This window comes from Glycine soja, chromosome 11 (genome assembly GCF_004193775.1).
Source record: "Glycine soja cultivar W05 chromosome 11, ASM419377v2, whole genome shotgun sequence".
NCBI lineage: Eukaryota > Viridiplantae > Streptophyta > Magnoliopsida > Fabales > Fabaceae > Glycine > Glycine soja.
Genome location: NC_041012.1, coordinates 49566051 through 49582715, shown reverse-complemented (window position 1 = coordinate 49582715; position 16665 = coordinate 49566051). Strand labels below are relative to the sequence as shown.

The window sequence follows — 16665 nt, the reverse complement described above, 5'->3', positions numbered from 1 at the left end:
TGCATTTCCATGCTGTTGACTGCAATTTCTATCTGACTATCTCCCTTGGCAAGCAAGAAGAATGCTACCAAAATACTTTTTTTTAAGACATTCTTTATTATTAAGTCACATTCTGTATTTGTTCGAGTCATATATATTTTTCAATTGTTAAACAAATAAAAAATGACCTGATATCATAAAAAAGTAAATTTAAAAAGATATTACAAAAGAATACTTAAATAATATATCCTCACAGAACACGGATTCGGGCAACCAATTGAAAAAGACTGTTCATAAGTCTTCCATTGTCGTTAACTCCTTCATCTTCATGACCTATCTATCCTGTTAAGATATCCCTTTTCTTCTTTGTTGTTGATTCTTATATTTCATCCCTCATTTTCCGCTCTATCATTCAATCCTAAAGTTTCAATTTTCACTCTTTCCAACACAACACTACACCGTAACAACTGTGGTGGTGAAGCTGCCTAGGTGCACATTGGTTTGGTCACTGTTGTAGTAAGTGCTTCACTTGTTTAGAGCATGTTTGATTTAAAGTTAGGATCAACAGATATACATTTTCATGTACATTATGTGAGAAGGAAGAATTTAAAACTTTTTATTCAATTAATGTTTGAGAACCTTTCAACTTTAAATTAAATATGTACTTGGTATTCATCATGAGAATGAAGTTTAACTATTATACACCCCAGTAAATTGAAAATTATGAGAATGAACATGATTATTAATGTTGTGTTTGATTTAAAGAATGAAAATAAAAAAATATTTAAATTAAAGTTAAGTATAAAAAGTGTGAGATCTACATAAAATTTATATTATTTTTCTTCTATTTTTCTTTCCCTTTCCCTCCCCTTAACCAAACACAACATAATTTGTTAATTTTTTTAACAATTTTTTTAAAAGCTTTCAAAGATTCGGGTTAATAATAAACTGCCAAACAACCAAGTAATTTTGCAACTTTTGTAATACGTCTCAAGTTTTAGAATATTTCTAACATTTTACCATAGCTCGAACCTAAAAGTTAAATTCTTTAATAAAGTCTTGAATCTTTACAAAAGTCACGATTTTTATTTATTTATTTTTAATTAATTTATCGTAAATATTGTCATTATCAAAGAATTCGTCTTACTTATTTGTTTTTCCATTTAATCTCGTTAAATATGTCAAATTTCTTATTTATTCCGACTTCCGAGAGACAACAAGAAACAAAAATAGCAAAAGGATCATTTAATAAAAAAACAACTTATGAAAAGTTTCTTTAAAAAATAAAAATGAAGAATTAAATTAAATAGCAAATATTTGAAGTTAACCGAATATTAGAGTTAACTGAATATTAAATCAAATACTACCTTAATCAATAATTGAATAACGTAGGAAAAACATTTACATCGACTGCAAAATACTTGCAAGTATAAAACCAAAATATTAATGATCTTTCAATAAATTCATATTAAAATGTGCTTTTATCGATCTGGGTTTTTTTTCCTAAAAAGACGGATAAAAAATGGTCGATTTATTTTTATTTTCACATTTTATAACATACAACGTCAATCTTAATCCATATCATGGATGACATGATTTTAAATTAATATAAATAAAATTTTATATGTACAATCAATGAGACAAGAAGTTCCAATCTAACGGCTGATAGAAAGTTATTCAATAACATAAAAGTGATGGACTTACATCGCTATAAATTAATTCCTCAAAAATAAGGCTCAGAAAATACGCATGGCACCTGAGGGGAGGAAAGAATACAAAACAAATACTTCTACCACCGAGAGTGTACATAAAACATGTACAATAGGAAGATGGATCCACACATCAACCCTTCCCATTACGTTTAAGTCCTTCAAGATAAGACTTGTCAGCATTGGTTACGCGAAGTTGAAACTGGGCCCATTCACTTCTGCATCTGGCTCGGACCTGAAAGGGTATTGTAGTAGGGGGCAAAATATCAGACCGCAATACAAGTATATAACTAATATAACTTTTCTTGCATTCGCTAACTCCACATAAATGCATATGTAGCTCTAATACAACTTTAAAGAGAAACCAACAATGTAGTAATTCTGTAAGCAAAAAACTGAGCAAATACTTGGTAGCATTATTGAGCAGAAAGTATACATACCGAATCCCTTGGCCCTTTTCCTTTGTCAGACTCTCCCTGAAAATTATGCATACATATCCAAAAAATTATATTTGGAAATTAATACAAAATCTTTTGCAAAAGAAGTAAAGACTATATGTACTGTCATGATGAGTAGTAGCAACTATTTCGATCCTGTTACCCCGGATGAAAAACTTTTGGACTCGATAATAGTATATGCTTTGGTCAAACAATAAATATGGAAAAATATAATCATTACTCGAGAAGACGTCCTGATGTCTTTTACCTTCATCTTTTGGGTCTTACTTAATACTACTTTTAATAGCTATGAAGCAATTCCGACCTCCACACCCCGCCCTCATCCCAAAACAAAAGTGAAAAGCAGAAAGAGAACGAGAATAAGAAAAAGGCTATCATGTGTGTATAAAAACTAAAAGAAGACCCAATAAGTGTGAAAAAGGCCTATTATTCTGTCCAACATAAAAAGTGCAACTCAATGCATGAGGCTCCGACAAAGTGGTGTATTAGGGAGGGGGGAGGAAGATATAGTCAGCCTTATCCCGCAAACACAGGTTGTTTCCATAATTTGAACTTGGGACTTCCAAGTCACAATGCAACAACCATACTATATCATCAAGTTTTAAATAAAATAAAACCCTTTCATCTTAGTTTAACCTCCCAACAAGCAACAATATGAACTCCTCGTCATTGAAACCTTGTCCAGAATCAACTTGTACAGTACACACACGACAACTATACTAGGTTCAGGATGTGGAAAAAAAAGGAAGAGGAAAATAAAAATATACTCCCAATAAATATATAAAAACATGCTCAATTTAAAATGATATCATCAAAGAAAATAAGTGGCTCTAACTATATTGTAAGCTAGTGATGTCTAACCTGGTTCCCAAGAGAAGGAATTACTTGATGAACAATCCATTGTGAATCAATTACACCAATTTTTTCATGTGCTGGCTGCAAAAGGATTCAAATTAAAACTAAGTAAATCAAATTGCTTAGAAGATTTTATTTAAGTAATGAGATTGCACCCCCATATTTACTATTTACTATTTACTATTTACTATTTAGCACAAAATATTCAGGTTTCACACTCCAAAAAGAAAAAAACTAGGAAGATTCATCATAGATATGAAAAGGACAAAAAAATGGTACTGTTGAAGCGTCTTTGACTAATTCAAGAACAGATAAAACCATGAAATGCCTTTCAAGAATTAAAATTGGCCATAATCCTGATAAATTAATCTATAATAGTAACTTGAGAAAAAGCACAAGCCAAACTTCATTAATATGAACAGAAACACAAACACAAAGTGCTTACAAAATCAGGACCACTATGTTGGATAAGTTCAAAGGAAAAAAAAAACATATGTTAATATTGAATTAGATCATTTAATTTTTATTCATATGGCTTCTTATAAGCTTGGCACATGAAAGCACACATGACCAACTGAAGCATACCCACCTATCAACAATGCTAACAAAAAGGATTCAAACTCTCATTGGTAGGAAGGGGAAAAATAAATAGATAGAATTTACTGACCTCTACACATCTTCTGAGAGCAAAGTCCAATCCCCATCCATGCACTAGATCGTTCTACAAGAAGATATTTGGAAAGTTCATCAGTATAATTACTAAGATTATATAGCATGTAAGAGAAAAATTCACCTGTTCATAGACTATGTTACCATAGCCATCATATGCAACAAGGAAAATAAAATATACCTGAATCATGTGCCACACACAACGCCAAGCCTCACGAGAAAAGACAGGTGCCATAATTTCCACAAATCTAAAATAACAAAAGATATAGTAAAGTTAACTAAGTAGAGAAAGAAAAGAAAATCTAGGTAAATGATATTGCAATACATCAATTCAACTTTGAACCACGGTGGAAGAGAGAGAGCATACGCAGCACAAGGAGGCAAATGTGGATCACTACACCAGCCTGGTTTCTCTTCTGTCACCCTATTTGCCAACACACACAAAAATGTGTCAAGACTTAAGAACACATCTGAAGTCATGATACGAAAAAAAACACCTTATTACATCAATGACTAAAGTTAAGAAAGAAAGGAAGGGCAAAGGAATACATGTGAACTTCTTTGTCACCCCTCCTTTTTGTCATCTCCCATGTCAATCCATTATTAGGCTCAAGACCAGGTTGAGAGATCTCCAAACCATATTTTTTCACTAAATGAATATACCTGGGGAATAGAATACAGTCAATTAATTAAACTAAAAGTTGCATAAATATCAAATTTGAGCAGATTAGACAGATGAAAATAATACTTGTCTGCATTGAAGTGTTCTACTCCAAGATCTTCATCCCAAATAAAAATATATTCATAAGCTGATACTATATCAGGGTGCAAAAATCTTTTAGCATACCACCTGCACAACATTGAGTACGAGAAAATTGTATAAAAGCAAAGGAGTATAGCAATAAGGTCATCACTCCTAAGAATGATAAGGTCTTTTAAGAATTCCAAAGTTAAATGTGATCACAAAAAAATAGGCTTCCCATGTCCAATACCTATGACTTTCATAAGTTAAATGCAAAAAAATGATTGGAGAAAACTATACCATTTAGTTTGTTTCCTTGCGCTGACATGGATTGCACTCCTTGACCACTCAAATTGATCCCATTCACTAGTCCGACCATCATAATGAAAGAGCAAAATTGCAAAATCATCAGAAAACTACAGAACAATTTGATAGTCAGCAATCTTGAAGAAAATATGAAATGGTAGATATACAAATAAATTCATATATATGAAGGTAGTCAATATCAATAACCTTTTTCACTGCAGCATTGATATTATGCCTCTGTTCATAACCAACAGTGAATGTAACTAAATACTTCGGCTTTTTCTTCAGATCCTGCAGCATTCATGGTTTCATCGGAAGATTTGCAAGAAAGATATAAAAGAAATATACGTGTAACATGTCAGCACTATCCACACCAGCCTATCAACATGCACACTCCTGACACACTAACATGCAATGGTCTCATGCATGAATAAGAGCTGCATAAATACACAATTGAGAAAAGTGCACATCTCTGGCAAATATGGACATGTAAAGCATGCGTAGGGGACATAGTTTTGATTTGCCTCCTATGTCATGTGCAACTTAAATGGAAGAATTTGAAATATTGCTACATATGGCTCTCTGTTTTCCCATGCCACACCCACCATCACAAGAATAGACAACACACATGCAACTGAGAGAGTGAGAGAGAGAGAGAGAGAGATGCACTTTGGGGTTTGTTTAAATTTTGTATTTGTAGTACTATATCATATATGAGACTTAACTGTTAGATGAATTTCATGAGACTTAAAACCAATTAGCACTAAGTGAAGTTGTCCAACAGATATATAAGCTGCACCCTAAGAATTGAGGCAGGCGATGTGGGACTTCCTAACACCCCCCTCCACAGATGTATGCCACAAGCGAGCCTACTAGAATAGGCAAGAACTAAGATGGGCTAGAGGCTCTGATACCATGTTAAATTTCAACTTAAAACCAATTGACACTAAGTGAAGTTGCCCAACAGATATATAAATTACATCCCAAGAATTGAGACAGACGACATGAGACTTCCTAACATTAACAACTACAAGCTACAAATAATTTCTCACATCGTAAATAACTGTTTTTCAACGTACCTCACTAGGTTCACCCCATAATCTTCGTAAATAAAAATCTGATTCTGATACAACGATTCCGGGGGGTAGTGATTCAGCTCCACGAGGATTTGATGCAACAAATATCTATCAAAGTAGCAGTTTTGAATCAGACTTTATTTGCTTGTTAAATAGTATGCTGGAAATCTAAAGCAAGTATAATTATATAATGATGTCGGAAATTTATAGACACAATCATCAAGAATCACACCCGGAAGAAAATAATTCTAGAAAGTAGTTTAATCATAACAAAAAACTTGATAGTCCCTTATGAGTGAGACAGAGATAAAAGCTCATTCAACTTTAATGTTCATCAAATTGCTTAAGCAATGAATTTTTAATATTTCAGACTACTTCCAAAGTTAATAAGCTCCTGATTCATGAACATCAGCACCCAAATCATTGCTCTAAAAAAACAACTACAAAAATGATATTAGTTCACATAATAGATCATTTCATCTAATTACATAAATTGTGCACCATTTTGACAAGTTGCTAAGCACATGAATGCCTGCACCTAATCATTTTTTTATAAGCAATCTATAAGCTTAGATTAGTTTGAATAAAGGCTTAAGTTCACATTCCCCCCCCCCCAAAAAAAAAAAAAAAACATATTACTTTCACCAAATATATCAGTGCTAACAACCAATGAAACCTCCAGCTTTACTTTTCTGAGAATACACACACATTCACATCCATCTAAAGAATAAGCATGGAAATTACCTTCGGTAATCTAATTGACCCTAGGGTTTCAAGGTTTTTGGTTCCAGAAGACTCGTCAATAACAGCAGAAGATCTCTTTACTTCATCCGAAAATCTGTCTATTTCAGAATCAGCTACAGGTACATCAAAAGAATTCCCTACAGGTGATGAAAGTAAGCTAATCTGCAAAATATAACAAGGGAAAAATTATAAGGATGAAAAACATGTGACAAAACATTGAAAAGAATTACCGTTGTAAATATTACCTTAGTCAAATGCACAGATGAAATTGAAATACCAACAAAAAATCCAAAGGCAATTCCCATAATAGCTGTGATGATAATCCGGGTACTATCATTTGATCTTTTAAGTGAACTAAAGAAGAGATAGTAAATGAAATTCAGAAATTCTCGTAGAACATACACAAAGAACGAGTGCACATAAAATAAAACCTTAATATTTAAGATATTTAAAATTTAAAATACAAAACAAAGGCAGGCATCATAACTCTAAAAATAATTTTTTCCTTACTTGCGATGCATTATTCCTGTCCAGTTAGTATCAACCACAATCAAGTCAAGTTATGTATCACCCGGAAACGCCCCAAATCCTCAGGCAAACACCAACGCAAATATATCATCCTTCAACAACCAAAAATGAGATCAAGTATAAGACACAAACAGAGTAGTAGTAGTCAGGTTGAATGTGCATTTACTATTTAAGTATTTATGAGCTATACATCTATCTGTCCGTCTGTCTTTCCATCCAAGTGAAAGCACTCATGTAAATCCAAATTATATTCTCAGAATGAGTGTGAGTGAGTGCATGTGTGTGAGAGAGAGGATAAAGATGCAAAAATAATTGCAGGTGTTTAGTAACATGTTGGAGACAATGATACCAATAGCCAGTATCAAGCATTTATTAAGCTACAAGGATTGTGCTAGTGATTAGGTGCTTTGCATGACGCCACAAGTTCAAACCTCATTGTTAACATATCAAAGACAAATGGATCAAGCATTTTCAAGAACAAATAGAAACCTGATGTGATTTTAGCGTTAATACTTCAGTACACACAGCACCGATTACTATAAGTAAGCATTTCTATTTATGAATTCACACTATCAAACGCGGACTCAAACCGTATCATAACGACCTAAAAGAACAAAACGAAACTGACGTGACGTCAAATAACCACCGAAGGATACAAATGCGCAATTTCAAAATAGCATCGTTGATCGGCGTTACTGAATCTCACGAAACAAAAAAACGAGTAACAAACATATTTGATATTATTTAGCGCCGTACACTACTGTCTTCATAAAACGACAGCGAAAACACAGAAACTGAATTCAAGAGCTTCCATAAAAACAGTACCGCGGAACACAGATTTACAAGTCGTCCATCACGAAGAGCGAAAGAAAGAGTTTCATTAAGCTTACAGAATCGATTGTGGAAACGCTAGGGTTGAAGCTTGCCTCCTTCTTCTTCGATTTCAATCGAATCAACAGAGCGCGATCGATTATGTGCTGAGAAGAATCAAACAGGCATTGCCATTGTCAAATGTCAAATGTCAATGATGTTGAGGTTTATAGCCTAAACTGAAATTTTCACTCTGCTTATTCGTGTGACGAAACTACCCCTGCCTTCGTTTTTTTTTCTATTTTCCCTTGTATTATTTTTTTAGAGGCGTATGAGAGCGTGCCAGGTGGTGGACACGTGTGTGCGACTTCAGGACTTTGATTTTGACCGGTCAACTCACTCCCTTGGATTGGATTGGAAGCCATGCCATCGGACGGTTCAGAAAATTCTCAATCGTCTGTAGGGTCACCTCTCTTTTTCTTTATTGTTGTTGTTGTTTTTTTTAACTGATCAACATTCGACAACACCTCTTTTGTTTTTTATTACATTCATTAAAATTATTGATTTTTCAACATGATCTTTTTATATATTATAAATTTTTTAATATCCTATTTTTTAAATTTAAATATATTTTATTTAATATATATTTAATTATACATAATTAAATTTGGATGAAATTTTCTATAAACATTGATTAAAAAGAAAATAACATAAAACATGAAATAAAAATTTTTATAAAAAAAATTATCTTAAGCATAAGTTAAAATTAAATTTTCAAAAAATGATTTTAAATATTTCAAAAATTAATTTTATCATATTTTATTTGTTTATTTTTTTTTTCGTTTTACGGAGAATCTTGTAAAAAAAAGGCTAATATATAGAAAAATATCTAACATTAATTAATAAAAATAATACATGATTTATAAATGGTTCAAATTAATTTTTTCAGTTTTTAACACTGGTCTGTTTTCTTATTTTATTTTGTGTGTGTGTGAGTGATGAAAACATTTAATTTGATATGTGATTGATGACATCACAAAATATTTGCAATTTTCTTTAAGCATTCCTGATGTACTACTTCTTAAAAGTTGATACTTGATATGTCAACTTATCGTTTTCTCAGCGAATGTGAAGTATGATTGCATTTTTAAGCATCGCCAACCTATCACTTATTTTTTACTGAGGTTCAAGCACAAAAGGTGCCACCAGTTTTACTCCAAACCAACCTCACCTTCTGTAACTAGAGAACAAAAAAAAACATTGTTTTGAAGCATTGTATAATTGTAGCTTATTTGGATATAATCCATCCATTACATAATATTAAATCCTGTCATCTTGTTATTTTAGTATTTAATACAAAACCAATCCAAATAAACAATACTTGGCTATTTTGAATACACATGGCCAACAAGCTTGCAGTGGAAACCAGCTCAAGCCTTTCAGATTTAAATATAAGCTTATGTTAACAAAAAATTGACCCTCCACCAGATAACTTTGTTCGTCACTGCTTCTATTCCTAACGTAACTTCAAAAAGAAAAGTCCATAGTTTTTACTCTTGCACGTATTTATGAGGGAAAAAAACAATATAAAATAAAATAATTGTTTTTATAAGTTAATAGTATAGTTTATGTATAAATAATTTATGAAATTTTTTTCATTTAACTTACCTAAAAGTTAGTTTTAAATTATACATAAATTAATTTTTACCCATAAGAAGATATAGGAAAGCTTAGGTTCACTGTCAAATTAGTTTCATTGTCATTCGGGTCAACCGGAAAGCAAATGAGCCAGTATTTTCACTTCTGAAGTTGATAGTTGTAATTTTTTTTAGAAAAAAATGTTAAGAATAAAGAATAACCTGGGAAAAATCAGCAACAAGACAACAAAATAAAAGTGGTCCGTAGGCATAGGGAATAGTGATGGGTGGTTTGTTTTGTTAAAATAAATAACTCACGAGCTCAGAAAACAGAACATTAAATAAAAATAATAATAATAATAAGACATTAATGAAAGAATAATGTAAGAGTCCTTCGTATAAAAAACAAAAGAATGGTTGAAAGCATGCATTGTAATTGTAACCTAATGACATTAAATGTTAGCTATACTAGTATATTAGGATTTCAACTTAATTTATATACGTTAAATTTAGCTACCTACTCTGTTTCCTTTTTCTTTCTGTCAATGAAGTTAAGTAAAAATATTTTTATTGAAAGATAAAAAAATTATGTTGCTGATAATATTTTTTTGTTTTTTTATACTTTTTACATAAAATATTTTTTATTTTGGTTGCTTGACTAATACTCTAACGATACTAGTTAGTGAGATTAATTTTTTCTATACCTATTATGTTTCCCTGTTTATTGCATATTATCCGAAGGAATACATTCTTAACTAAGATTTTTACCTTCCAAATAAAAAAGATTGTATAAAGTCGTCCCAAAATCAAATGCTATTTTTTATTTATTTCTTACTACATGTATATTATTTTGTGAAACAATCCAGCTGGTCTCCATTATTCTGTCAAAGACTACGTTCTTTTGTCATTTTTTTTCTTGCAAGGGTAACTTGTGTTCATAATTAATTAGGCAATATAGTGTATGCACCTAAAGGAGTTTTTATCTACTTTAATTCAACACAACAATAACCATGGTACAATAAAAATCGGAAAATGTAGAAAGAAAAACATATAAATCCTGCGATCCTCATCCTACACAAATTCTCTGGCCCTATGTTGGGAAGAAGGATTTAGAAATTTTTAAGAAATTCAAATACATAACTAGATTTCTCTGTTTTTGAATTTTGATAAACGGATAAAAAGAAAAAAGGAAAAATTCAGATTGAACACAGTAGTGAACCTTCTTCATAGCTAGATTGCAATCAAATGTTTACACTAACAAGGAAAAGGAAGAGCACAAAGAATCTGGCTCCAGTAAATTGTGGTCATCTACGATAATAGTCTCTATGACTTTGAAACTCTAACTAACAACTACCCTCTACACAAACTTCCATCATCGTCATCATCATGTAAATCACCATTGGATTTCACAATGTGAGGACTAATGTAGCTGTTCACTTTCCCAGCTTAGCTTGGAGACAACTCTTTCGTGTTGTGGGAAATATTCCTATAAGGGTGAAAGAATGAAAGCAAGTTAAAGAAAGAAATATGAAGGAAATGGCTCATCAACTACTCAAGGCTAAGTAGTAAAGTAGAAGAAAGAAGAGATAATAATATTTAATTACAATTTATTACCTCCATCTCTTTGACAAGCTCTTTTGGTGTTGGGGCAGATACAATTATATGACGAGCAGTGGGGCTTATGAAGCCTTCCTCCACCGCTTTGTCAATGAAAGACAAAAAGGTATTGTAGTATCCATCAACATTCAGCAATCCCACCTTTTAAAACCAAAACTTTGTTTTATGCATTCGTATCTCATAAAAGTGTAATAGGTACCAATTTTCATAATTATGATGCAATGGAAATTTAATTTAGCATTTTTTTAAGGGTAAAAAAAAAACTTTGTAGCATTAGGAGTTTACCGGTTTATCATGGATGCCAAGTTGAGCCCATGTTATCACCTCAAGGAGTTCCTCAAGTGTCCCATAGCCACCTTTATGCACATAAAGGGTATATATTAGTATTACCATTACATGCTATTATTTTTGTGGGTAATTCATTTCAGGCTTACAGAGATGATTTGTGATTAGGCTTGAAAATTACGATGAGACAAAGCAAATGTTTGTCATTATATCTGCTTCAATTACATGCTTTTGAAGGAATTTAATAATTATATTTTCTGCCTTTTTCTACACATGCATATTTTCCTTTTCTTTTCACTAAAATCGCCAAAAGAATAATATCGGAAAACTCCCAATAATTTTATTTAAAAAGTTTACAAAAGGCAAGAAACTTTGGAGTTTTATTTTAAAAAGCAGCATCTAAAAAGACCAAATTACATTCATATCCTCTAATGTGTAACAAAATGTTACTCGATAATCATATTTTTTTACCTTAAAAATACCTCCTCTAATTATATAACAAAGCAACACTATCACTATATATACTATTCCCATTAACATTTACTTTTTCTGATTTTTATGGCAATAATATGTATTGAAGGTGGTCAAAATAATGCCTAAAAAAAGAAAAAAATATGAAGTGTAATTTTATTAAGATTTGAGAAAGATGTGAGTGTAATTCATATTTTATAAAATGGTAGCCCAAAATTAAACCTGAAATAACTATTTTATAAAACATGTCATTTAAAAACATGGGATAATTCTTGTTACACGTGGTCTATATACGGTTTTGGGCATGCACTAAGTTAGTGTGTACCGGCTATTAGATATTTTTAAACTTAAATCTTTTATTTGAAATTTGTCATGTGATGACTGATGCACAATCGAAGCATGCCGATCCATCACGTAAGTTTTTTTTTTTATTTATTTAAATCTATTGATAATGTATGGATTTTTTCTATACGCCAATTTTCGTTGAAGTTTTATTTAATTTTAAGTAAGGTTCCATTGCAATAAGAAAAATAATAATGTATATTATGAGATTCAAACTTATTTGATTTAATACATGTTCATTAACAATTTTTTTTTCAGAAATAATCAATTTGAAATTAATAAAATTAAACAATTATTTTTTTAGAATAAATAGAATGATTCGCGACCTTGCAAAGTCATCCTAATAAAATAAAATAAAAAGTTTCTTTTTAGGCACAATGAAAACGTTTTCGTATTCCAACGCACTATGATTTGGAATTGACTAGTCACATGTACAAATTTGGATCGTGTAACAGTACCCCAACATCACAAGTGCATAATATATAATTTGAACATTTTTTGGATAAATGTTAATAGTTAATTATTAAAATATTGTTAGTGAAGAAAATTAAACCTAATTTTTTTTTTCTATTTTTTTATCACTAAATTAATCTTATAATTCCTTATCTTATGTAATGGAGACATAATATAATAATAGTTTCATCAATCATTCTTGTAATACTGGTTAAAAATATAAAAAAAAATAAACATGATATTTTTCGGTAGAGCTTTATTTTATTTTCTTAGAGAAACAATCTCATTCGAGTGACATGTGTCCACATTAACTCTTAGGTGGATCTAATGATTTTGTCTTAAAAAAATTTCTTGATAAATTGTGAAAGAAGGGTGTTTAAATCTTTTAACTTCAATTCTTATAAGACATGAGATATAATTGATGTACTAGAACAGCAAACACCTCCCAGTCAAGGTAAAGGAGGCTAGAGGGTCTTGCAGCTCACATGTATTATGGCTTAGCCTTCCTACTGTCAATGTTCTAACCTTAAGGTATTGTCTCTTTTACTTTAATGGACAGTGTCCTTAAAATTATTTACATGGTTTAAAAAAAGAGTAATTATAAATTATTCTTAACCTTAATTCGTAAGCATGATATTTTTTTTAACCGAACAAATTTCTTAACCAAGACAAACCTTTGATAATAATATTGAATCACAGTCACAGGTAATAATTTTTTATCAATAAATATTAATTATTAGTTTTTATTAGTAAAAAATTTAAATATGCAACCTCTTGTTCATTTTCTTCTCTTTTTATCAATAAACTAACCTTGTATCTCCACAATCATGTAATGTTAATTGTAAAATGTAATTAAGATAAAGAAGAAATAATGGTGGAAGCATAAATGTAATGTTATGTTGTAGTAGTACGAACCGGGTAAGGCAATAAAGGCATCAGAGCGCTTGGCCATCTCTGCTTTCCTTTGATGCATGTCTGCTACTGCCTTCACTTCCCCCACTGTTTCTCCAGTGAGCTGCAATCCAAATTATTATAATAACTCATCAAACAAACAGCTTCATAGTAAAGCAGAAACAGTTTTTGCGAGTGAGAATTGATACAATACAATTCAATACTACAATACAATACAATGCATGCCACGGAATATCAGGAAGTAAGCTAGGGAGAGGAGAGGGAGCGGTGCAATGATGAGTGTTACAGTCTTGCCAGAGAAGTGGGCTCTATTGGAAATCATATGATCACCCTTTTTCTCCTCGGGCCTAGAATAGAGAAAAGTCATCAACAAAACTCTCTTACTTCCTCAATCATACCAATTTTAAAATTAAAATGCCACAAGAATCTAAAGTGGCTATATGGAACTAGGAGAGAAGGACAAAATGGTTCAGAAGGGAAGACCCCTGATTGCCAGGTGTATGTGTTCATGGATAATAAATAATAAACCTTATAAATAAATAAAATGTGACTTGTTTGTGAGTAGTTCCACTCACTAGGAACCGCACATGAATCACAAAAAAGGACAAGTGTGTATGAAGCTCAGATATTGGGATAACAAAAGTATGGTGGAAATTCACTTGGATGCCAAAGAATTGGAACAAGAGCGTATATTGTTATTGTGCTAAGATAGGGAAAACATGCAGATAATTCTCTCTCTGTCCCCTTGCATATGTGTTTGGTCATTTTCTTTTTTATCATTTCCAATGAAATGCTTCCAAAACACCTTAACATTACCTCTCTTGGCATAAGTGTCTTGGGAATAACTCTGCACACAAAAGCAAGACAAAAAATTAGTTGACTTCAACAAATTCAATATGTACTACATAAAATGAGACCACACGATGAAGATTTGCTTACCCAGTTACATGGCGACCACCCTCGTAAACAGCCTGAGAAATCAACCCCATCAAACCAATGCTGCCCCCTCCATATACTAGATCAATATTTCTTGACACCTTTTCAATACCAAACAATATCATCAGCATATGTATATGTAAATAACTCTGATTTCGTGAATCTAAGAAAGCAGAGAAGTTGAAAGAAAACTAGTTGACTATGCCAGTTTGTAAATCCTAGTATATAGTAGTAAAAAGCTGTAAGCTTAGAAAAACTGAAAAATTAGAAAACAAAAGTAAGACAAATTAAACAAAGAGGGAGAGAGAAATTGACGTAATTCAAAGTCATCAATTGTCCCCGAAGATAAAATAAGAAAAAAGAATCTTAAAGCAACACATGAGAAGAAATCCAATTTAATTATGGGGAGAAAAGTTAGATGACATTAGAAAACAATATTATGTATTTGTTAGAGACTTAGAATTGGTCCAAAAGGAAGAAGAAGAAATAAGAGAGTGAGAGGGGGCATTAATTACCAATTCTCTTCCAAGCTCAATAGCAGCGTCCTTATAACTAGTTTTGTTCCCTGGACTACTGCCACAGAAGACACAAATCCTCTTGAACTTGGATTGCTTCATCTCTGTTTCTTTCTCCATCTCTCTCTCTCAGACACACAAGAACAGCTTCTATGTCCCACACTGAACAAAATGGATTAGCGGTTGATGGTGTAAACGCGCGCCTATGCTATATATAATAACGGCAACACTTGCACACGTCCTCACTCCATCACCGATGATGACGCTGACTCACACAACTTGTACGTAGAGACTGAGGGAGACTTGATCCAATGATGTGTGCGCGTTTCTACTTTACCATGGTCCCCTCTACACCACCATTGAAAAATTAAAACAATCCGTGGTCCTATGTGGAGAAGATCATTGTGCTAGCTTGTGCCTTTATATATTTATTTTCATCAAAATATGTTTTCCGGGACATAGGAATGGATGCCCCTCGTGTGATTCAAATTTCAATGACTTTTTTTTTTTTTTGATCCCACCACAAATCCACCTTATCATAAATGCTCGTATCGCATGCATGACATGACATGATTGTTAGTTTAAGAAAATTTTACATACAATATGAATCAAACATAGTGCTTTTGCTAGATAGATCATCTCCAACACTATGAGTCAATTATTTGAGTTTCAAATTTTATGACGGATGACACCACCAACCAAGCCATTAAGGAGGGTATTTGACCATTTTGGGTGTTTTTCAAAACATTTTACTAATATGGGTCACCCAAAATGTAAGGATATCCTAGAATTTTGAAATGTTAGTTTCAAGGGAAGCACACATAATTATCCTAGGCCCTTCAATTGATGCATTGCCGGCCTGTCTAGTACCTTGAGATCGATGTTACTTGTGTATTCTAGACACAGCGTAAGTTGACCCAGACATTGGGTATTATTCAACTTTGTCATAAGTCTAGTAGATAGATATATATGTAGATTCTTTCAATTCTTCAACACACACTTTGGAATGCACTGTTTGTGATGAGCTCGTGAAACACCCTTTCCCGCTCCACCGTTCTTGCCCTCACATTGTCAATTCTGTTGTGACTAGCCAAATCATAGGCATCTTCATCTGGGTTGACTTCTAAATTCTAATCTAGTACTTTATCACATTCGGCATCCAACTAATCGTGTCCATCCACCAACCCATATTATAATCTACCCCTCTCACACAGTTCCTTCTAATTGTTAAAACAATCAAGTTATAATTAAAGCGACACACATCCAAGTCTTACAGACACACAGTGGTGCCATTTACCAATTGCCAATACATAACAGTATTATGTACAACATGTATATGATGCCATAGATTATAATGTGTGAGATATTAAAGTTTAGATCGACAAGGTTTACATGTAAGTTTTCATTCGCGTATATGGTGGCCCATCACCCACATTGTAATGCAGGTACCCTCGGACTCTTTCATTCACTAGACAAACTTGATCCATGACTGGGAAACATTAATTGCCTTTTATCCATCAGAATTATTATGTTAATTAGACAGGGTATAAGCCACTCACCTCCATTTCATTTGCTATCGTAAGTAGGCCAATCTTGCTTGTCCCTATATTTTTCATACTCT

At 32.3% G+C, this 16665-nt stretch overlaps 2 protein-coding genes across 2 annotated transcripts; both read right to left on the bottom strand.

Moving 5' to 3' along the window:
• Window positions 1-1544: 1544 nt before the first annotated feature.
• LOC114376026 lies at window positions 1545-8111 on the bottom strand. Its single transcript, XM_028333926.1, has 15 exons — window positions 7957-8111; window positions 7049-7158; window positions 6784-6892; window positions 6539-6700; window positions 5798-5902; window positions 4926-5009; window positions 4713-4828; window positions 4419-4520; window positions 4220-4333; window positions 4038-4094; window positions 3852-3918; window positions 3669-3722; window positions 3008-3082; window positions 2129-2164; window positions 1545-1923 (listed from the first exon to the last, which is right to left on the bottom strand). Exons 2-15 carry the CDS (start codon window positions 7057-7059, stop codon window positions 1822-1824), a joined length of 1194 nt encoding a protein of 397 aa, XP_028189727.1. The 5' UTR covers window positions 7060-7158; window positions 7957-8111; the 3' UTR covers window positions 1545-1821.
• Window positions 8112-10708: 2597 nt separating this feature from the next.
• On the bottom strand, window positions 10709-15237 carry LOC114374843 (cytokinin riboside 5'-monophosphate phosphoribohydrolase LOG1-like). The gene is made up of 7 exons (XM_028332549.1): window positions 15045-15237; window positions 14533-14630; window positions 14410-14440; window positions 13597-13696; window positions 11416-11486; window positions 11128-11271; window positions 10709-10999 (listed from the first exon to the last, which is right to left on the bottom strand). The coding sequence occupies exons 1-7, from the start codon at window positions 15162-15164 to the stop codon at window positions 10934-10936; spliced, it is 630 nt and encodes a 209-aa protein (XP_028188350.1). The 5' UTR covers window positions 15165-15237; the 3' UTR covers window positions 10709-10933.
• Window positions 15238-16665: the final 1428 nt, after the last annotated feature.

Excerpts from the sequence above, each read along its gene's own strand:
- LOC114376026 (XM_028333926.1), bottom strand. Across the intron at positions 4,521-4,712 it reads GCAAGGAAACAAACTAAATG|GTGGTATGCTAAAAGATTTT; the intron begins GTATAGTTTTCT and ends AATGTTGTGCAG. Across the intron at positions 2,165-3,007 it reads TTCCTTCTCTTGGGAACCAG|GGAGAGTCTGACAAAGGAAA; the intron begins GTTAGACATCAC and ends CATAATTTTCAG.
- LOC114374843 (XM_028332549.1), bottom strand. The coding sequence starts at position 15,164 with ATGGAGAAAGAAACAGAGATGAAGCAATCCAAGTTCAAGAGGATTTGT. Across the intron at positions 11,487-13,596 it reads TGCCTTTATTGCCTTACCCG|GTGGCTATGGGACACTTGAG; the intron begins GTTCGTACTACT and ends ATGTGCATAAAG. Across the intron at positions 11,272-11,415 it reads TTGGCATCCATGATAAACCG|GTGGGATTGCTGAATGTTGA; the intron begins GTAAACTCCTAA and ends TGGTTTTAAAAG.